General features: G+C 51.1%; 1 protein-coding gene across 2 annotated transcripts in view; it reads right to left on the bottom strand.

The window, feature by feature from the left end:
* ACSS2 (acyl-CoA synthetase short chain family member 2) overlaps positions 1-22,494 on the bottom strand; it is a 36,165-nt gene extending 13,671 nt beyond the window's left edge. For both annotated transcript variants that reach the window (XM_065691574.1, XM_065691573.1), the window contains exons 1-5: positions 22,340-22,494; positions 21,955-22,150; positions 2,377-2,468; positions 1,435-1,538; positions 1,061-1,133 (exon numbers count right to left, since the gene is read on the bottom strand). In XM_065691574.1, the coding sequence (XP_065547646.1) occupies positions 1,061-1,133; positions 1,435-1,538; positions 2,377-2,468; positions 21,955-22,150; positions 22,340-22,457 (583 nt within the window). In that variant the 5' untranslated portion in view covers positions 22,458-22,494. The remainder of the gene's footprint in view (positions 1-1,060; positions 1,134-1,434; positions 1,539-2,376; positions 2,469-21,954; positions 22,151-22,339) is intronic.
* Positions 22,495-22,942: the final 448 nt, after the last annotated feature.

The raw sequence follows: 22,942 nt of genomic DNA on the forward strand, positions 1-22,942 counted from the left end.
GGAACTCCTTCCCTGAGAGGTTCCAATTTGACCTGACAAGTCTGCTAGGAATATTCTGTGGGAAATAATCCAATGCAGCCAGAACACAGATTGCATCTTAGTGAGTCCTTTCCATGCCATGGATCTATTAATAAAACCACTATTTCTTGCAGTATTGCAAAAAACAGTTGGGAAATGCAGTTGGGCTTACATGCAAAACTCTCATTTTCTTAATCCTTGCTTTACAAGATTGAGAAGTGCAGCATAAATACCCCTGAAACTGGGAAGGGAGGGAATTCTCGTGTAAGGACTGCTCCATGAACAATACATCTTGCAAACATCTGGCTGGTTTTGAGAGGAACATGGATGAGAAGCATTTGGAGACATGTCATTAGCAGCTGGTGACATCATGCTCTACAGGCCTAAGTGGGCGGGCTGCCCAGTGCTTCCCTGTGTGTTCAGGGAGGAAAGCAGCCCTCGAGCACAGCTACAAGCAGCACATCCGCTCTGTGGCGGCTCAGCCGCAGCACTGCCCCTTCCTCTGCCAGTTCCACAGCATCTGGCTTTAAAGTCAAGTCCTTTCAGACAAGCAATGGTAGAATCACAGAATGAGCCAGACTAGAAAAGCCCTTTAAGCTCATCCAGTCCAACCCTTACCCCAGCACTGCCAAGGCCACCACTAACCCATGGCACTGAGGCCTCGTCTCCACGGTGTGTGAACACTTGCAGGGATGGTGCCTGCAGCCCTGCCCTGGGCAGCCTGTTCCAATGCCTGAGCACCCTCTGGGGCAGGAATTGTTCCTCAGCTCCATCTAAACCTGCCCTGGGGCAGCTTGAGGCCGGTTCCTCTTGTCCCATCCCTTGTTCCTTGGGAGCAGAGCCCAGCCCCTCCTGGCTCCATCCTCCTGTCAGGCAGTTGTAGGGAGTGATGAGGTCCCCCCTGAGCCTTCTCTTCTCCATCTGAACCCCCAGGTCCCTCAGCCGTTCCCCATCACACTTGGGCTACAGGCCCTGCACCAGCTCTGTTTCCCTTCTCTGTACCTCAACAACAGTGGCTCAGGGGCACAGATGAATGTTTTACCTGCTGTGATGAGGAGACAACAACCACCATCAATAATCCGCTCACAAAGGGAGTCTGCTGAGAAACCTGCGAACTGACAGAGCACACAACCAAGTCAGCAAGGACACACAAAACCCCCAACCCAGAACACCCAGCAGCAGCTCTGCATTTCACCCATGGTAAATGATACCACCAGGCACGGACAGAGAAAGCTGAAGGAACTTATTCCACAGTAAATGCAGAAAAAGGGCTAAGAAACAGCAACACCTTAATCTAGTTTCCATGCATCTACCTCATGGTCAGCACCCATCCCTGCAGCTCCTCTCCCTAGAACAAGAGCTGGTCCCCCCTCAGGGAACCCAGCACTGAGAGCAATGCAAAGAGCTGGGTCCTACCACAATGGTGTGCAGAGCTCCAATCCTTGCACAGGCGAGCATGGCTATAACCAGCTCCAGGATCATTGGCATGTAGATGGAGACGCGGTCTTCTTTCTTCACGCCTGGGGAGGGAAAAGGAACGTGGCTTTTGTCAAAATGAGCATGTCACACGTCACAAGAACAGGGTATAGAAAGAAACATGATTTAAACTCAACAGTTATATGCACACAATAAAGCTTCAAGTTCTAGAGCCAGCCAGCCTTGGGTTCTGCCTTTCAAACCTAATGGCTGTTCTAAGAGCCATTGTAAGAGCTCAGTGAAGCTCTTGTAAGAGCCATTAGGGGTAACGGGTTTAAACTTGAACAGGGGACCTTCAGGTTAGATATAAGGAAGAAGTTCTTTACTGTGAGGCTGCTGAGCCACTGGAACAGGTTGCCCAGTGAAGTGGTAAATGCTCCATCCCTGGCAATGTCCAAGGCCAGGTTGGACAGAGCCTTGAGAGACATGGTTTAGTGTGAGGTGTCCCTGCCCATGGCAGGGGGTTGGAACTGAATGATCTTAAGGTCCTTTACGACCCGAACTATTCTGTGATTCCTGTGATTCTATGATTCTAAGATGACTGCAATGACTCCATGTTCTCCCTGGACACAGCCCCTTGAAGGTGGCAGAAATGCAACCAGTGCCTGCTGCTCACTGGAAATCCCAGAGCAGGAAGTCTGGAGCACAGATCCCTTCCTTGTACAGCTGCCACAACCACCAGCAATCAGTTTTCACACTCACAGCCAGAGCTCAACCTCCAAAAGTGTGTTGTGGAGCAAACCTGCACCCACCAACTGTGGGAGCAGAGAAGCCAAAGATTTTGCACAGAATGACTCAACAGGCTGGCAAGCACACACAGAATGGGTGCAATCTCCTCCAGAGCCCTGCTCCGATGCTTTCTGCGTAGCCAACACAGCGTACCTTGGCTGCGGAGGACGTTGGCAAACTGACAGACCTTGTGCAGCAACTCTCTGTAGGTGATTTTCATGGAATCCCCAGGTTCATTCCCTTCCCTGGGAAAACAAGGTAATATTTGTTAGTGTACAAGCATTACAAGGTGAGAGGGACACTGTGAAGTCAGAGGTACTGCTTTGGGCAATATGTATGTCCTCCCCTGCCCTTCCGAGCACAGAGTAACCAAGGCCCAGAAATCCAATCCTGGACTAAAGTTCTCCAATAGTAGGAAAACTTAGTCCGAAGTCCCCATCCCTGTGTAAATAGTACACTTGAAAGCAACAGAGTGCATGCAGTGGAAATACATGGGATTTTCAGAGGCAAGAAGGGTCCTAGAGAAACAAAGCTAAGAGCAAGCTGGGATTGATGGCACAGCACCCTTGCTCACAGGTACTTGTGCCTGCAGATATGTCTGCATGAAACATGGACCAACGTTGTTGTGCAGCAACACCCTGCTCTTAAGTACCTCCCATCTGATTGACTGGGATGGGCTGCCAAGGGCTGGCTTACTTTCCAAGGTCATGTATAAATATACCCCTGTATCTCTGCCACTGCTATGCCTGCTCTGCATCATTCTCTCTGTGGTTCTCCATGAACCAGCTCTGGCTCCTGCAGCCCTGGTGCTAGTTCAGTAGGACCTTGCCATTAGACCAGTGAGGGGGAGAAGAGCCAAGAGCTGCACGTGGAGATGGCCCTGGATGTCACATCCCCAGGGAAATAGTTTGCTACCAAAGTAAAAAACCAGCTGATGTGAACGTGACACAACACTTCAGCCATGCAAACAAGGCAGCACTGCCACAGACCAGGAAATTAACGGAGAATGAGAGATGATTTCATTCACTGGGTCTCCCACCTGCAGGAAGGAAGGAGACACCTTCCCAGGTCTCTCTCCAAGGCAGCCAGCACAGAACCATCAGAGATCCATGAAAGAAGAGGGGTATCGCTCTCAGATAATGCGCCTGGAAAAGCGTTCTCTTGAGTATGTGCAGCCAAGTGAAACACAACACAGGTGCTGGGGAGGAGCCAGGAGGCACCTCCACGGCGTGTCCTCCCTTAGGACTGCAGCCAGGCTCCGGCTAACTCAGGAACAGCAACCTCACTTCTTCAGCATCTCAAACAGCCCAGAGCATACACAGTATGTACTGCACTGTAGCTAAAACTAACCACTGCTCTCCCTTCCCCCAGCAACACCGTCAGGAGGGCTCCTGTGATGCAGAAATGCATAAACACACCCCCTCATTTCTCATGTAATTCATAGAATCATAGAATCAACCAGGTTGGAAAAGACTTTAAGATCATCAAGTCCAGCCTTTAGCCCAGCACTGCTGCACTGCCAAGGCCACCACTAACCCATGTCACTGAGGGCATTGTCCACATGGTTTGTGAAATGAAGGAGATCCTGGTGGAAACAGCATTAGAGTTGGGACACCCCTACTGCTACAAGCTCTGTGCCCCTGGCCCTATGTAGGACATTTGGATCATCCCATTCCAAAGTTACTCATGGATCTACTGCTTACAGACTTGATTTATCCCACCTGACACCTGGTTATACTCCTGGCTTCCCTGGTACTCTTCAGCAAGTGGGTCTATCCATACCTGCACTGACATACACAGGGAAGTGCTCCTTCCCACCAGTAGCTCCTGAAAGGGAATTCCCTGCTTGATCCTTTATGCAAGTTTGAACACTTTTAAGTGTAGCAAGGAAAGAAACAAGAATACAAAGAAGAAAAGCACAGGAATGAGAACCAGCACCCAGGGCAAGTCTGCCCTGGCATCCAAGCAGTTTCCTCCTTTCCCCATCATGAGCAAGAGCATCAGTTTGAGCTATCTGCCATATGAAACCGTGAGATGAGGTTCCTTACAGCAGGAAATCAGAGAGCTTCCTCTTTGCTTTTATTACTTGAGGGTCAAAGATCAAAGAGCTGATTTTGGTGCTGGACTGAGCAGCTGGAACTGATCTGGCACAAAGGAAGAGCTTCTGCTGCTGTTGTATCTGACTGCATGCTGAGTGCTTTCCCTCACCATGCATAGGTCCTCCATGCTGGATCCACACTGCAGGTGCAGCAACATCAAGGCCAGTGCTGTGCAAACCTGCCTGCAGTATCATTGCCAGCGCAGCTCTGGCCTCAGCAATGAGCCTGGTTATGAAATACCACCTAAAGACAACTATAATGCTTCCAAATACAAGTTGGAGCATCGCAGCCCACTAATCCCTGCTCTGAAAGTATCTGCACTGTGGTTTGCTGGGCATTGTGGGCACAACCCAGCCCTCAGCCCACCATCAGCCTACAGAACAGGACAGGGAGGAGGGACATCCTTTGCCCATGCTCTGCTGCGGCCTGGGATCTACTTCCAATCTTTACTAAGGGAGAAACACAACAGGAGGAAAGACCAGCACAAGCTGTCCCATCTGGAAAGCTTCCCACATAGGGCAGGCAGGCAGCCTGTGCTCTGTGTGCTCTCTGGGGCCTTGGCTCTGTAGGTGAGCTGCTGCTTTAGCCAAGGACACCACGGAAGGCACACTGGTTCCCCATGCCAGGAAAATCAGGTTTTCCCAACGATGTGGTAGTGAAATACCTGCTGAAGAAGGGAGGGGAAGGCTCTGCTTTGTGCACTAAACCTGGGAGTCCCCTAACACAAGCAATCCCAGGAAAGCTCAGCTGGTACCTTGAGGGACATGGACCTGCCCAGAGCCATTTACTGCTCATGGCCCTGCTGTCCCTGCACACAAGAAGCGCATCACAAGCTCTCCGGGTCCTCCTCAGTGCTGGGCTTCAGGAAGGAAATTCAGGCCAGGGAGTGCACTGAGGCTTGTCCTCAAAGCCAGCACACCCAGGGCATTGCAGGAGAAAGGTCAAAGGGAAGTTAAAACTCATAACGATTTTCAGAGGGCTTTCAAAGTCCTTTCCACTCATTCTCGTGATGCAGAATAACTCCACTGGCACCAGCAGGGGAGACCTCAGGCTTTGGCTTTGAAGCTGACATTTAATGGGAAGCAAGTCACATCCACCCTTCTGCAGGACAAGCTGCCTCCTTTCACCTCTCCAGCAAAGGCCTCCGAGCAGTCTCTCAAGAGCAGGCCATTGCTTTAAGTTTCCTCACATCTGAAAGCAGTGTGGAGTGCCCACAGCTACACTCAGCGGCACTCAGACTGCTCCGTCCTATTCTCTGGAACAAAAGTCCAGAGAATGACGGATTTTAGGCAGGGCATTTAAAGGAATGCCCACTCACATGCTACCCAGTCCTCTGGGCAGCAAAAGCAAGCCTGCAAATCCCTGGGGTTGGTTTTGCGAGCAGCATCTCCCCTTCTTCGCCCATCAGATGTAAGAGCTGTCAGTGCTGAGCCTCTCGCATGGACTGGCTTGTTCAAATTCAATTGAAAAAGAACTAAAAATGAGATACAAACCCTTGCATTTCTGAACCCATTTTACAGCACTAACCTTCCACAGCCCTGCAGAACCCAGCAACCCCAAACACAGCCTTTGGTAAGACCTGCTGCGATTGCCAGCGTGCCACCTTTGATCTAACAGGGAAAAGCCATTTCCAGCTCTCCAGGCTTCCCCGAGACATCGTGTGAGATGAAGCACAGTTTGAGCCTGATGTTTTCCTCATCTCCCTTAACCCAAGTCCTGCATGTAGCACAGAGTAATCCCAAATTCCATAGTATCATCTGGGGCACAGCAGGAATGTATTTGAGATCTTTCAGCACTTGAGCAGCCTGTGTTTTACACACTGCATGTTGAGTGTGGGCTCAGCAGGAGAAAGGCAGCTTTTGGCCATATGGTCTGAGGGGAACCACCCACCAACTAAGTACATGCAAGTCCTTTAAATGAACCCACCAGATGCACAGCTGGAGACCTTCTGTGGCAGGCTTCCTCCTAGAAAGTGGTGCTTTGGTGAGTAAGGTAGGTTTTATGCAAAGATGATGACTTCCTAGCTGCCTGCAGCCATTCACATAGCCCGGGGGCAGTGGGGACCATCACCACAGTGGTGTGCAGGGTGGTAGTGCCCAGCTCTGTGCAGAATAGATCCTTGCTAGCATATTAAAAGGAAGAACAGGCTCTGCAGAGCACTTATCATACTGCCAGCCGTTAAAATAATGGGCTCTCCACTTCTGAACAGGCACTGTGATGCACACAAGCCCCATGGTACATGTCTTCAGTGGCCCTACCAGTATCTCCGCAAGAAACAATCCCATGGAGAAGTTACCCTGGTGTCCTGGGTTCAGCAGCAGCAGTAGCAGGAGAGGAAGAAAAGCTCAGGTAGGAAACATGAACACTGTCACCTCTGAGGTGCAGCCATGCTTCCAGGAGCCTCACAGAATTCCTGCCTGCTCAGCTGGAGCTTCACCTTGGAGCTGCAGAGCCACAGATCTGTTCCACCCAGTGCCCATGGAGCTAAATCCAGGTTAAGCTTCCCTGTTAGTTTAGTGAAAGATTCAGTGTTGTAAGCACGTTGTGCAGTAGAGAATGTGGTTTGTAGGAGCAGAGAAGCATTTCTCTGGAGCCACATTAACTCAGGTTGACCCTGTGGAGCAGTGAGGGCTGTGGAGCAGCAGTGTGGCCAGATCCACTCCTGCAGAGCTGCACCGTGCTCTGCTCAGCATCAGGGCTGGCTACAGCACTTGTCCTGAAGCTCTGCTCCAAGCACCCATCACAGAGCCAAGCCAGGCTCAACGCTGCCATCCACACAAGCAGAGCCCACCTCAGCTGGAGAATAAGAAGCAAGAGGGAGGGGTGCTGGCTTCTTAACCTTCTACTCAGTGCCCAAGGACATGCCCATGTCCCAGAGCACCTGAATGGGCCAAGCAAAACTGACCTGAGAGCAAATCATCAGTGCTGTTTGGTTCCTCTTTCACCAGATTCCTAAAGGACAGTTATGTGCATGAGCTGCTGGAGTACCACTGCCCCGGCACTCACACAGAGCAGCAGGAAGCACAGGTTGCATCAATGGGAATTCTGGTTTTCAAGGTAATTGCTGGTGATCATTGTGGTTTCACCACTAAAGGAAGGTGGTATGAGAAGAAAACGCTGAAATGGAGCCAAGCGAGTGAAGTGTGACACGTTTCCAAGATCTGCCAGACCATCTGGAATATTGCGTCCAGTTCTGGGCCCCTCTGTTCAAGAAGGACAGGGAATTGCTTGAAGGAGTCCAGCGCAGAGCCACAAAGATGATTAAGGGAGTGGAACATCTCCCTTATGAGGAGAGGCTGAGGGAGCTGGGTCTCTTTAGCTTGGAGAAGAGGAGACTGAGGGGTGACCTCATCAATGTTTACAAATATGTAAAGGGTGGGTGTCAGGATGATGGAGCTAGGCTTTTTTCAGTGATATCCAGTGATAGGACAAGGGGCAATGGGTGTAAACTGGAGCATAGGAAGTTCCACGTTAACATCAGGAAGAACTTCTTTACTGTAAGAGTGACAGAGCACTGGAACAGGTTGCCCAGGGGGGTTGTGGAGTCTCCTACACTGGAGATATTCAAGGCCCGCCTGGACAAGTTCCTGTGTGATGTACTGTAGGTTACCCTGCTCTTGCAGGGGGGTTGGACTAGATGATCTTTTGAGGTCCCTTCCAACCCTTGGGATTCTGTGATTCTGTGATTCTGTGATCTGCAGCTCCACAGTCAGGAACCGAAAATGCACAGACCAAAGCGAACTAGGGCACAAAGCCAAGCCTATGTGATGCCTGTAAATGCTCCCACCGAGGAGCAAAGGGGCTGAAGATCCTTCAGGTTTCTCGTCGAAGCTCCTGGGACCATATCACCCTCAAATAAAAGCATTAACCCGCGGTCAGGAAGCCCTGCTGGGGTGTGTGGGCCACCTGGAACGTGAGTTTTCAGAGCAAAGCAAACCACTAAGTTTCACTCCAGGACCAGCAGAGGCAATGGTAGCTCTTAGAGCAGTTTTGCTTAATTCACGTTTTAGCTACAGAAAAGCACCCTTAAGAAAACAGGGATTTGCCATTTGAAAAAGGTGCTGGAAAAGGGAAAGGACCCTCTCCCAGATGGTGAAACGGCACAGGAAGAATGTGCACAGTGGGGAACCATGGAAAGCCTCCAGTGGAGCAGAGATGGGGACTGTGGGAATGTCCCAAAACATCTTTGGTGCCATCTGAACTAAAACACGCCCAGAGCCCAAAATCCCTCCTAAGCATGGGACCAAGCTGGTGCACGGATGGAGACAGCAAGTTCTCCTGCTCCACTAGCAGCCTGTCCCCAGGGCACAGTGCAGGGCAAAGCAAGCAGCTTTCCTCTACTACAGGCTCCTGTATGGTGGCACCTCCTCATACATGAGGTTGCTGGGGGCAGGGCTTCCTGATGTGTTCTGCATCCCAAATTAGAGCAGCCGAAATGCCAGGCAGAGCTCCTGCCATCTGGGAATGGGCTCACGTGCAGGCCGCATGGGCAGCGGGAGTCCCAGCATTCCCAGGCTGCGTGCTCAGCTACCACAGCCATCAGCTGCTCCCAAAGCTCCTGCTGCTAGAGACTCAGGGAAGCTGTGGCCTCAGGAAGGCTCTACCTGGAGCCAGCTTGGTAGTTTGGGAATAACAGCTGCTAAATCTGGGAAAACCACAATTTCTCCCTCCACCTCCAGCCTTGTTTATCCTATCTGACATGGGAACGGCACTGGAGCTGAGAGCACCCTGTAACATGTGCCCTGAGGATACAGATTATGTTGAAATGTGACATTTGGAGAGACCAGCTGTGCAAGATCATCAGAAAAAGACACCATTTCATCAGGAAAAAATGCTTGTATTTGTATGGATCATTCCATATGGGAACTCCTCCCGTATGAAGACAGGCTGTTCAATCTGGAAAAGAGAAGCTGCGTGGAGACCTCAGAGCAGCTTCCAGTGTCTGAAGGGGGCTACAAGGATGCTGGAGGGGGACCCTTCATCAGGGACTGGAGTGATAGGGCAAGGGGTGATGGGTTTAAACTGGAACAGGGGAAGTTCAGGTTAGACCTAAGGAAGAAGTTCTTTACTGTGAGGGTGCTGAGGCGCTGGCACAGGGTGCCCAGAGAAGCTGTGGCTGCCCCATCCCTGGCAGTGCTCAAGGCCAGGTTGGACACAGGGGCTTGGAGCAAGCTGCTCCAGTGGAAGGGGTCCCTGCCCGTGGCAGGGGGTTGGAACCCAACCCAGTCTATGGTTCTATGTTCCTACATAGACTGCCCAAAGCAGAAGCGTCTCCAACAGTATCAGCACCAGGATTTCAAGAGGGAGCCTGGGGGGGAAGGCGGGGGTGCTGAAATGGGCTTGCAAGAAACTTTCCTGAGAACAGGACTGACTGCCCAGCCCTGGCCATGCTCAACGTCAATCCATGGCAGGAAATACCCAAAGGAGTTCTGGAAATGCTAAGAGGCTTCCCAGAAAGCTCAGCCTCTGCAGTCATGCTCGAATCCCGTTGCATCATGACAAGGATCATAAAGGCAGAAGTTGTGCAATGATGGAACGTAAACTGGGAGGGGCTGGTGGAAAGGGTTTCCCAGCATGTTGAGAGGTACCTGGCAGCACTGAGGGCACGCTGGGGAGTAAACCTGGCACAGGAACCCCAGGGGGAAGAAAACTCTTCACCAGTTTAACAGCTCACCTTCTAAAGCCATACAGTGAACTGAGACCTACATTAAAACCACCCTACAGTTTTCCCCTCATACACATAGGTAGGGCCTAACAAAGCTCCATTGTCAAATCCATCTCTGAGCCAAACCATCCCAACTGAAAGGTGACCATATCCCTAGCATGAACAGGCTCCTGTTGCTGTAAAGAAACCCAAAGGAGATGGCAAACAGCGCTGTGCAGTGCCAGAGCAGGAGCCCTGTGCCCTACAGAACACCATGTGCTGTGTCCAGCCCATCCTCTCCAGCCCAGCTGACTCAAGCACAGGCATTACAGTGCCTGTATTGCACAAAGCAGCTAAAATGGAGCTGATTTCTAAAGGGTCACAGGGCCACCATCTGCTTTATGAGCAGGACATCAGTCTTCTAATCATCTTTAAAAACAGCCATATGGAAGTACAGCTTACAAAGCAAACAGCCAACACCCTGCATGGCTGCTGGTGTCCCACAAGAAAGACTGCATCAATCTTTGTCCTTCTCACTATGCACACCCTCAGCTACTCTATCTGGAGCCTTTCAGATCCTGAATGAGTACCAGAGGCATCTCAAGAAATTACCTTTATCTTGTGCAGTCCAGCCACTGTTCACTTCACCATCCCCTGAGCGATGCCTCCAGCACAGAGCCCAGCTGGATGTGGACCCTGCTCCGAAATCACTCATCATTCACTGACCTTCCAGAATTCCCTCCAATTTTCCCACTCACCTGCCAGGATACCCCCTAAGATTTACTTCAAGCCCCTCTCTCTGGACTGTGGGATGCTCAGACACCTCTGAAGGAACCAGCACCTCCTGGCTGACACTGCTGCCAACATCAACAAGTGAGTAAAGTAAGTGGGATGGGGCTTGTGCATATTGTGTTCACACCTGAAAGCCACAACACTGATGGGTAACAGAGAAATTCAAGGGAAATCTACTATTGTTTTGCTACATTTGATCAAATAAGGCAGTTTACAAGTAACACAGCACATGTAAATACCCCGGTGCTGGTGTCAGCAGCCATTCTGTGCTGCCAGGTATCTGCTCAGCAGCACGGGGAATGCTGCTCCTCTGGGGCTTTGTGTTCTTCCTACTCACTTGATATGGAGCATCAAGTCAAGAGGATATCCCTGCCCATGGCAGGGGGTTGGACCTGGGTGAACTTTAAGGTACTCTCCAACCAAAACCAGTGTGGGATTCTATGATTATGTTCTTATTTCAGCGTTGTACAGCACAGGAATAGAGCCAGTGCATCCAATGACAGCTTTATACCAAGTTTAGTGAGAGGAAAGTTTAAGATTTTGAAACATAAAGATTTTAAGGGTTGTTTTTATTAAACAAAATGTTCCACAGTGTTGAGACAGAGCTCATCTGCAAGACTTGCACAGTAGGTCACCGAGTCTGGCTGCCCTCAGCCAGCACTTCTAGCCCTGCAAGCTAAAGTCATGCTGTAGAAGAATGCAACAGTTTGAGAAGAGAGGTACATTTGATGCCTATCATGAGCAGTATTTTCAGAGACACAGAGCCCACTGGGGGAGAGCCTATTTCCTGCTGATTCCTTGTTCTAACAACTTGCATTGAGGCCACAAACACACCCTGGATGAAGCTTCTGCAAGTCAGTCAACAAGCCACCTACAGTTGGGAAACACCCCTATTGGGAAATGCTGTTTCAAGACCTTCTAACACTGAAAGCCGATTCCAGTGGGGGCTCAAACAATATCCATCAAGGCTATGACCTGCGAAGGGGTGATGGACTCAAACTAAACCAGGGGAAGTTCGGGTTAGATATAAGGAAGAAGTTCTTTACTTGAGGGTGGTGAGGCCTAGGCACAGGGTACCCAAAGAAGTGGTGAATGCCCCATCCCTGGCGGTGTTCAAGGCCAGGTTGGACAGAGCCTTGGGTGACATGGTCTAGGGTGAGGCGTCTCTGCCCATGGCAGGGGGTTGGAGCTGGATGAGCTTAAGGTCCTTTCCAAACCAAACCAGTCTGGGATTCTATGACTGCGATTTCTGGTGGACATTTCAACTTTATGCCTCAGACACCTCTACAGCTGATGGCCTGATGTCACCTGCTGAAGTGTCATCTCAGTGGTCACTGGCGACAGGAACATAAGATATGCTTCATTAGCAGATACCCAGTAGTGAAGAAGTAATCAAGAAGGGCATGGGTTTCCTCAGGGATTCCCCTAAAGGGAAGTGCCACCTGTAAAAATCATCAGCTTTGAGCCTATGGAGAGCTGCCAGGGCTCATGATCTCACATCACACCGCATTTCAACATCTACAATAAGTGATGTGCAGATAGACAAACAAAGAACTGAAACCCTGCTGTGTGCAATGGCTCTGGTGCAGGGCTGGCCACAGGAGGAAAAGGCAAGCTCGTTGTGGTGGGGGAGTCAAAGGGGTCTTGTCAAAGCTCTGGCAGCCAATATTACAGCCTAACAGCTCCTCAGGCTGTAAAGAAAGCCCACCAGGCACAACAATGCTATGCAATGCTCCAGGCTTGGGGAAGAGTGGCTGGAAAGCTGCTCATGGAAAAGGACCTGGGGGTGCTCGCTGACAGAGCAGAACATGAGCAGCTTGTGCCCAGGGAGCCAGGAACCACCGGCATCCTGGCCTGTACCAGCACCAGTGCGGCAGCAGGGCCAGGGCAGGGATTGTGCCCCTGTACTGGGCACCGGTGGGGCTGCACCTCAAATCCTGTGTTTAGCTCTGGGCCCCTCACTACAAGAGAGGCATTGAGGGGCTGGAGCTGGGCCAGAGAAGGGAATGGGGCTGGTGCAGGGCCTGGAGCACAAGTGTGATGGGGAACGGCTGAGGGACCTGGGGGTTCAGATGGAGCAGAGAAGGCTCAGGGGGGACCTCATCACTCCCTACAACTGCCTGACAGGAGGACGGAACCAGGAGGGGCTGGGCTCTGCTCCCAAGGAACAAGGGATGGGACAAGAGGAACCGGCCTCAAGCTGCACCAGGGGAGGTTTAGATGGAGCTGAGGAACAATTCCTGCCCCAAAGGGTGCTCAGGCATTGGAACAGGCTGCCCAGGGCAGGGCTGCAGTCATTGTCCCTGCAAGTGTTCACACACCATGTAGATGAGGCCCTCAGTGTCATGGGTTAGTGGTGGCTTTGGCAGTGGTGGGGAATGGTTCAATCTGATGATCTTAAAGGTCTTTTCCAACCCAGCTGATTCTGTGATTCTGTAACAAATGCAACTACCCAAAGGAGAAACAGCATGCCTGGAACAAGCACCCTCTCCCACCTCTTCCGGCGAAGCCTGATCACTTTGTCTCCTGACAACTACTTGGAGCCAGTGCCATCCCCATGGAGCCCTTGTCCCCTTCTGCTCCACTCACTGCAAGGTGCCAGGGAGGGCACAAGCCATTTGCACAGTAAAATGAAATAATCATGTTTTCTAGTCCAACAAACAAACTGAAGGCTCTGACCTTCCATGTCCTGGATCCATACAGCGTTCACCTCCTCTGTGTCCACAAACTCCATTTATCCATCTCACATTTAAACTCTCCTGCCAACATTCACCGTGTGCCATCACTGCAGAACCACGGTGCCTCCCTCAACAGTTAGCAAACTATTCTTAAAGCATAGCAAGGTGCCTATAATAGTTGCCAGAGTTACAAGTTTCACATGTGAGAAGCTCCAGGACTTATTGCCTGTGCTCACTCCTCACTACTCCCCCAGGTAGTGATTGTGCAACCACCCCCCCACAACCACCCATGGCCACAGCAGCTCCGCCAAGAGTGTCCCAGACAACAAAACACTAGTCAGAACCAAGGTGCAGGGTTTTGCCCCCAGGAGCAGCTGCTAATGGAGGGCACACGAGCCTGGCCACCATCAGCAGTTCACTTTCAACACTGGTCCTTGGGAGACCTTCTGCTGGTCCTGAAAAGTGACCTCTAAAAGTGAGGAGGGGAAGGGTAAATCTAAACCAGCTCCACAGAACTTCCTTGAACAGCCTTTTTGTGGGAATCCTCATGAAGGCAGCCTGAAAACAGCCATATCCATGTGCTCGGTGCCACACAACCGCAATCCTACAGGACTCCATCACCTTTTCCATGCACAAAGTAACCCGATTCCACTGTACCACTACAGATGCGGGGGGGCTGGACTGGATGACCTCCAGAGGTCCCTTCCAAACCTAATGAATCTGTGGGATTCACCAGTTCCCAGGACCCCTCTATTGCCCTCTCTAGACAGAGTGGGGCTGGCAACCTCCTAGTCCTTGGCACAACAGCCCTTTGCAAGAGCACACAGCATACCCTGGCCAGAGCTCTGCAATTTCACATTCAAGTCCCTGCAGTCCTCTGGGGCACATGCCATCTAATCCTGGGCACTTATTGCCATCCAACTTGTTTATCTTCTCAAATACTTCCTGGATATTCCCTTGTATTTATATAGACGAATGCTGTATCCCTGCCAGTAAGCAGCTTCCAAAGGTTTCAGAGCAAAAGGCTGGGAGCAAACAGTTCTGGCAAAACCCAAATGAAAGTTGCTGCCCTGATTCAAGGCTGTTGCTGTGGGTGTTCCCGAACTGCAAAGCTTACACAACCTTCTCCTCACCGCTCAGCCATGGAGCTGAGCACACAAGTGCTGCCTGAGTCCTTCTTTCTTAACACACTTAACAGAGAAAGCCTCAGTCCTACGGGAGCAGGATGACAGCTTATTTGAGCTCTGTGAAAACTACTTCCAGTGAGTATCTTCAAAAATGCTGAACACCTTCCACATAGGCACAGCTCCAGGGGTGCTTCCAAATGGGCAAACCACAGGAGACCACAGGCAGTGTCATAGAATCCCAGACTGATTTGAGTTAGAAAGGACCTTAAGCTCATTCAGTTTCAACCCCCTGCCACAGGCAGGGGACACCTCACACTAGACCATGTTTCCCAAGGTTCTGTCCAACCTGGCCTTGAACATTGTCACCAAGCTTCAGTACCCCCATCCTTTGTTGCACTGCAGAGCACCAGGCTGACAGCACTTGTTTGATTTTGCCCTGCATCCTATGATGGAAAAGGCTCTGCAGAGCAGGAATATGGCTTGAGATCTTCAAAACATTAAACCAACCATTTCATAGCATCTCGCTGCAAACCAGCATGCGTAGCTGACAGGGATGAGTCAAGCTCCTCTTCCAAGTCAGAAGGGAAAAATAATTCCAAGTGCCTCTGTGTCCACCAGCTGTCTGAGTAATGTTCACACAGATCCCTGACTCACAGCAGCCGGGAAAGCACACAGGAAGCTTCACTGGAAGCCCACAGGAAAATACCTGCCTGAAGAAGCTATTTGCTGCTCTCACATACTTAGTTCATCTGTTCAGCACAACCACTCACCTGAAAACTATCTCAGACTTTCACTAGTCAGGAAGTGGATGTAGGATGCAGCAGACAAGTGTGAGCCACGAAAAGAAACACCTGGGACAGGAGAACCTCTACATATGACAGGAGAAAACTGGCAGAGGTCTCTGCATACAGACAGCCTTCAGAACCAAGCTTCAGCCCATGATCCCTGTGTTTCCCAGCCCCTCAGGCCAAATCAAGAAGCTCCAAACCCTTAAGCAGGCATCACCATGCAGCCCTGGGGCAGCACCATCTTCTTGAAGACAGAGACTTCACCCATCAATGGACAAAAGCCAGAAAGCTACACCAGAGGACAAGCTGTGAATGCCTCCCATCCCAGTTTGCACTTACATACAAGCAGCTGAACACAGTGGTGTTTGCACTACTGCCACAGCACCAACCATACTGGTTGGTGACTCTCCCAGAACTGGGAGTGGAAGAATTGCACTAAAGAAGTCAGGAAAATGCAATACTTGGACTTTGCTCCTTGATTTTAATACCAGATTCCTACTGATGCTCCCACCATTCCAACTCCTGCACTACCCATACAGCTCAGAGCCAGAAAGGACCCCACCAAGCAAAGATGTTCCTGTTTGGAGATTCCAGGCTGATGCTGTGTGTGTGCCCAAGCTGTGTATGTCCTGAACCCTCCTCCTTACTGCTCAGGCAGGGCTAATGGGCATCATCCCACTTCCCATGGAGACCCCCTGTCAGGGAAAGGAGCTGTGCTGAGCCTGGGTATTGCTGCAAGCATAAGCCAAACACTAACTGCCACAAGGCTTCTCACTGCTGCAGAGGTTACACACTTTCCCCTATGGAATGTTCTCTCTCCACAGTAGCATCAGGGGAACAGCAGCTTTGGGCTAGGCTGTTTGGTAGCACCTGCAACACAGCTTTGACTGCTCTCAGCAGCCTTCACAGGCAGGCCTGCAAGTGTTTATCAGTAAAAACAACCTTCCCAGCAGTGAATCTTCACTCTTTAAACATCCTGTGTGATTCAGGGCTATGCTTTCACTGCCGGAACAGTGTTGAAAGAGGCTGCATCACTGCAAATGTAAGAAGTCATACAGGAAGCTACTAAAGAAACAAAGCATCAGTTTGTCATGGGACATCCCGAGTCCTGAAGGCAGTGGAGGTGCAGAACTGAGTGCATGGCACAGGAGCTGGCTATGCTTAACACCTCTGAAGCCTGGGTGGTAACAGCCAGCACCCTCAGCCACAGCATCTCTGCATATGACAGCATTGGACTGCAAGACCAAGCACTTAGCTCTCAGTGGTTTAAGGCAAGATTATTTCTGCAGTCAGAAGAGATCCATACTTTTATAGGAGAAATTCAACTGAAACAGCTTAATCTGGTTTCAGTTTTGACTCTGGGATGGCACAGCCCAGGATAAAGCACTCCATGGAGAGGAACAGGCACCAGATTGAGGTGCAGGCAGGACCCAGCACACGTGGGCTTGTCCCATTTATGCTCAGCAGCATCCTCAGACCAAACCTGTGTCTGATAGTCTACAGCCTTTCTGTAAGGCTGCTGGACAAAACCTTTCAGTTTCCTAGTAAAAAACTCCAAAAGGGCTCTGACACTGGGTTGTTCTTGTTGTTTTGTGGTTTTAGGTTTTCTGTTGTTGGGGTTTTTGGTTTGTTTTGGTTTTTTTTAAACAGGTTCTGTAGTTGATTACTGGCCTTACAGAAGGATTCATTGGAAGAAATGACACAGCTATGAGACCCCAAATCCTTTATTACATTAAAAAGCCCCATAACATACCTTCTCCATTTTATCTTTGCATGTTATGTTTGTTCTAGGCCTAGAATGTGAACCACAAGCAGTTATTCTTCAGTTTAAACAGAGCTCTAGTAAGCTCTGGCAGCCTTTACCATCTGTTTCTCCTTTCTAGATGTGCTGTTTCATATGCAAGCAGAAGAAAAATTAGTCTCCCAGTGATGGCAGAAGCCAGCACCTAGACTTAATAATAGTGTCCAAAGCTGTGACTCCTTCCCTGCTCCCACCAGGCAACACCAGTGCTGCAGGTGGGGTGAAACAAAGGCAAGAACTTCATGCAACCTGCACACAGCTGAAGCACCAAGAACAGGCTTCATGCAGGTCCCTTCCCACCCCAGGGTCTCATTAGGGAGGGTCTGTAGTAAGTGCTGTGCTATCTGAATTCCCACCTGGTTCTGTTTTCCCTTCCACAAGCTGCCCAGGCTGATGTTTCCAGGGGATTAACAACAGGCTCTTCAGCACAGAAGTACAGGTTAGTCCACATGGCACAGGTCTGCCCAGAGCATGGTAAAGACACACTGTGCTCCTGCTCCAGTTTACACTGCCCATCACAGACCAAGTCCTCAGCACTCCTGCAAGTGTCCCAGCTAGTTTGTTCAGCGCATTCCAGCTGGGAGGCCTACAAAGTAGGGATCTACCTGCACAGTAACCACAGTGTTACTGACTTCGGCCTTTCCCTGCAATTATGAAGCAGGATGCACTTTTGAGAGCAGCACTTTCACAGAAACATTTCCTGGAGCTTTTGTTCCTCTTTAGGCCAACATCAATACCACAGAAAGAGGAATCAAAAGCAGCAGAAACAGAAATACTTGTAACTTTCGTAAGCAGCAAGAGAGACCACAGTGAAACAGGACACAGGCAAAATGCAAGTGTTTCCTACCAACTCAGGATGGTCATTGTGAGCTAAACATGGCTAACAGCGCCAAGAGGAGGGTACCACAACAGGAAGTGTCGCCCATGTACAAGTTCTGCAGCACAAAGCAGTGCCATGTACCACCCTTTGTGCTGAAAGAGCAATTCCATGTGGCTTGGGATGAAACCCTCTGAGTAGAGCCAGTCTGGGCAATCCTGGACTGCTGGTGGTACAGGAACCTTCAAAGCAGGTTGGCCAGAACACATCCAGATGAACTGCTCGCTCCTTCCAGTCCATGCAACAGTTGAGACAGACCCAGTCAGGGCCACAAAGCAGCTGAGCTCTGCCAGGACACATCTCAGAGACACCGAGCAGTGCCTTGAAAACTTATTCACTTTTTCCACCAGTATTTCCTCTCTGAAAGCAAAGATCTCCTCTAACTTGCAAAGGTCTTGTACCTTTTCAAAGCTCTCAGAGGTCGGCAGTCAGATGCCTTGGTACAACACCAGCACCTTTCCCCATCCAGCAAGCTATAGATTTTCCTAGAAGCAAGCACCCAAGTTATTAAAAACCCCAAACATCCAAGCCTTCCCCAGGAATCCTCTTTGGCTTTTAGAGGCTCTCATTTCTCTTTTGACCTTCCATACAGTGTGACAAGTTTCAAGTGGGTTAGGAAAGTGGGCTCATTCAACAGTGTCAAAGCAAAATGCGAAAGGTCAAGACAACAGCAACTACACTTCGTTATTGAAGAACATGTGTCCAGAAAGGCACATGCACACTTCTAGAAGATTAATTTTATGAGCTGCAACCTATAGCCCTGGTTCCTTAAGACCTCGGTGCCACAAGCTCACAGGTCAGCACCACACACCCCCCATTTAACATGCCTCCTCCATCCCTCCCCATGACATTCCCAGCTAACAACTTCAGACTCTCCAGTGCCAGGTCACTGGTGACAGAACCACGCTAGGAGAATTTATCCTGAAGCAGTCAGAAGAAACTGGCTGCCAAGGAGGAAGAAACCTTGTTTTTCAGCACTGCTAACACCATGACTGTCGGACACCCACCCTTTTAATACCCACTCCAAGCTTTGCTCAGCATCACAAACACCCCTCAAAGGCTGCCAGAATAACTACTAAGCTGTAGGCTGGTGCCAAGCTGTCACCCAAAGATTTACAGGCAAGGAGAACAATTCACTCACTCCCTCCATAAAAAGCAGCCCAGCTGCCAGCACTGCCAAAGGGCTCTGTTTGCTGGCACACCTGAATGAGTTTACAAAGGAGTTTTCCATCAGAAGGTGCAGTCACTTTACAACCAGGTGAGTTAGAGAATATATTTAACTAGCAGGGAAGGAAGCAGTTGCCACCATTTCACCTGTGGCAAGTATATCAATATGATTATTTGCCAGACAGTACACGTAATTCTTTTACTTAAGTGGTAGTTCTATGGATGGAAACTCCAGTGTGAACCCAATTTTCTAGTCACAGCCAGAACTCCAGTGGTATAAACATGTTCCTTTCTGTAGGAGGGTAGCTCCTGGTCCCCCTTACACCAGGTCACTGGAACCCTTCAGCTGCACAAAAATCACTGAGCATCACAGCTGTTCATCATTACAGGATCTGGCATTCTTACTGCAGTAAGACTTCTCCAGCTGCTCTGCAAAAAGGACTCCCCACAACCCAAGTTACTGCATTCCTAACGAGTGGAATATTTAATTGTGCTTATGTTCTACCACATACAGTCATACCCAGGCTAGCTCAGCAAGGGAGCACCAGTTCTGCATCTTGGACATCACTAGGGAAGCCTATTTTGCATTAGTATGAAAATTCCGAGTTCCATATGGCTTTTAACACTAGTAACTACTCCAGTAAAAAAATACACACATCCTTAAGGCTGGAAGTTAACTTTTCTTCCCAAAAGGAAGATGGAGAAGCCACCCTTTCCAAAAGGGTCAGTGTTATATGTGTTCAAGTGCAAAGAATCATAAAATCACAGAATAGTTTGGTTGGAAAAGACCTTAAGATCATCCAGTTCCAGCCCCTGCCATAGGCAGGAACACCACACACTAAACCGTGTTACCAAAGACTTTGTCCAACCTGGCCTTGAAAAATGCCAGGAATGGCACATTCACAGCTTCCATGGGCAACCTGTGCCAGTGCCTCACCACCCTCACAGTAAATAACTTCTTCCATATCTAACCTGAGCTTCCCTGTTTCAGTTTTAACCCATCACCCCTTGTCCTATCACTACAGTCCCTGACTAAGAGTCCCCCTCCAGCATCCTTGTAGCCCCCTTCAGACACTGGAAGCTGCTCTCAGGTCTCCACACAGCTTCTCTTCTCCAGGCCTCCTGATTACCCTCATGGTCTCCTCTGGACTTGCCACATGCTCATCCCTTTCATCCTGCCTCCCCAGATGGGATGGGAAGGAGAGTCAAAGGAACATAAGACAAGATCAATCCCAATACTGACACCTTTGACTTGGAGAATCAATGAAGAAAACTACCTGAGCCCCTAACCACCTCTCCCAGGGCTCTGTAGTCCTTCTTAACGATTCCCAGGCTACTGCTGTCAACATCATAAGCACCCAGATGGACCACAAGAAGTGGGTAACAGTGGGACTTACTAGACCAAGCAGTCTCTCAGCAACATCCCTGATCCAAGCCCCTAGTAAGCAACATACCTCTCTCAAGACTGGGTCAGGCCGACAGATGGGTGCCTCTGTGCCTTTCAAAGTAGAGTCACCTACTACCATGACCCGCCGCTCTTTCCTGGAGGCACTTAGTAGTGATCCACTTTACTGGTGCATCAGCAGGATGTTCATTTGGTGCGGTATGCATTACCTTGTTAGCCCCCTGCAGAACTACAAAGCGGTTCTAGGTGGGGACAGCAGATTTTGGAGGAAGACCCCTGCTTTTAATTGTTCTCTTCCCCCTTTTTTTGTGGGTTTTTTTTTTTTTTCTGTTACTAGTTCCCAGCTTCCTGGATTACTGCCCTCCTTTTCTGCATGCGCTGTGGTGGATGCTTTTGGCCCGTGCACAGTTTGGGCCTGGAGCAAGCAGTCCAGCTCCCTCTCAGCCTCCCTGGTATCTCTTAGCCTACTGGCAGTCTCCCACAGCTCAGCCACCTGCTGCAGGAGCACCTGCACCAGAGTGCACCCTTGCCCCAAGACACCAGTGGAGGAACTTTCTGCACCCAGACCTCTGCACTGCAGCCTCTGCTCCCATAGGGTCCGCCTGCTGCCAACACTGCCAGCACCAGGGCAGCCAGAGCAGAGCTCCCCAAGGAGAGTACTCACCACCCCCCTGCCTGCACCAACTGCCACACCACACCCTGACTGCCTGCGCTCCCTGGGCCATGCTCTACCCGCTCAGGGCTGGTGCTGTCCCTCCTCATACAGGCCCACGAACCAGCTGCTGGCTCCTGGGCAAGGCCTGCCAAGGGCTTCAGGCTCCCTCAATGGCTCTTGCCACTTCGAACTGAGGCTCCTGGACACTGTTTCCCCTCACTCTGGTGTTGGGGGCTCCTCTCTGGAGCTGCTCACCTCAGTAAATGAATCAATGGATACACTCAGGTTTTAGGAGAATCCTTCTGCCATAGAAGAGTGCCAGACCCACAGAACATGAAGATAGGAAACATGGGGTTTATCAGCTTTTTGCTGTTGGGTGTTGCTGTCTCATCCCATTTGTCTGCCTGCCTCACAAAGGAATTGCGGTACCTGCCTCAATAACATCTGACTGCTCTTTGCTTTTAGCAGGTTCAAGTGCAAAGGCAGAGCTGGAAGCCAGGAGCTGTCCCTGGCTATGCTGGGCCACTCCATTGCACAACTCCTCTCAAACACTGAAAGCAAACACCTGCTGTCCCTATCTAAAGGTTAAAGCCCCTCAGGTTTGACCATGGTTTAATTCACCCCAGTAGGAACCAACTCTGTTTAGGCACTCCAGCATGGCCCACACCTTCTACACCATAATAAAACCAAAAATTTACCAGTAAAAAGCAATTTTGTCCCCAAGTTTCTTCTCGTTGACGTTTCTATCCAGGACGTTGTAACAGATGTTAGTGGTCGCCCCTTTCATCCACTCAATGAAGACTTTCCCCTTCGTCACATCGAAGTTGTACTCCAGAAAGGGCCCCGTGTGCGGCGTCTTCCAGTAGAACTGCTTAGCAATGTCACCCCAAAACGCTGCAAAGCAACGGCCAGAGCTCACGACCCAGAAACGGGCTCGGGTAAGGAGCACAACGCTTTCGGGAGCGCCGCACGGCAGCCCCGCACCCCACGCTCGGAGGGCTCAACACAGCCTCGCCCCTTCCAGCCCGCCCGGCCCCGCCGCGGCCCTCCCCGGGGCTGGCGGGCTCCCGGCGCGGCGCTCACCGTGCGGGTCCTCCACGGAGCGCCGGTACAGGCGCTCGTACTGCGCCAGCGACGGGACGTGCGCCGCCGGCAGCCACTCGGGCCGCGGCGGGTAGGTGCGGGCCTGCTCCTGTCCCATGGCGGAGCGCCGGCGGCTCTGGGCGGGCAGGCGGCCTCGGAGCCCGCTTTAAACAGGCGCGGAGCCGGGGGCGGGAGCGGCGGAGGCGGCGGAGGGCGGGGACGGCCGAGGCTCGGGGGGGGAGCAGCCCCGCCCCGCGGAGCGCCGAGCCCCGCCCGGCCAATGCGGCACGGCCCGGGAGGCCGGGGGAGGCCTGAGCGCACGGGGGCAAAACAGCACCGGCTGCGGGCGGCGGCGGCTGCGTGTCCTGGGAGCCGGGCCCCCGGCAGCCGGGCCCCCCCTCAGCCGGGCCCCCCCCGCAGCCGTGCCCCCCCTCTCAGCCGTGCCCCGCCTCAGCCGTGCCCCCCCTCTCAGCCGTGCCCCCCCTCAGCCGTGCCCCCTCAGCCGTGCCCCCCCCAGCCGTGTTTACACCCACCCGCCATGCCCCTCCTGTCAGCCATGTCACCCCCGTCACCCCCATGAGTGGCATCTCTTGCATCAGCCAT

The sequence above is a fragment of the Lathamus discolor genome, chromosome 11 (genome assembly GCF_037157495.1).
Source record: "Lathamus discolor isolate bLatDis1 chromosome 11, bLatDis1.hap1, whole genome shotgun sequence".
Taxonomy (NCBI): domain Eukaryota; kingdom Metazoa; phylum Chordata; class Aves; order Psittaciformes; family Psittacidae; genus Lathamus; species Lathamus discolor.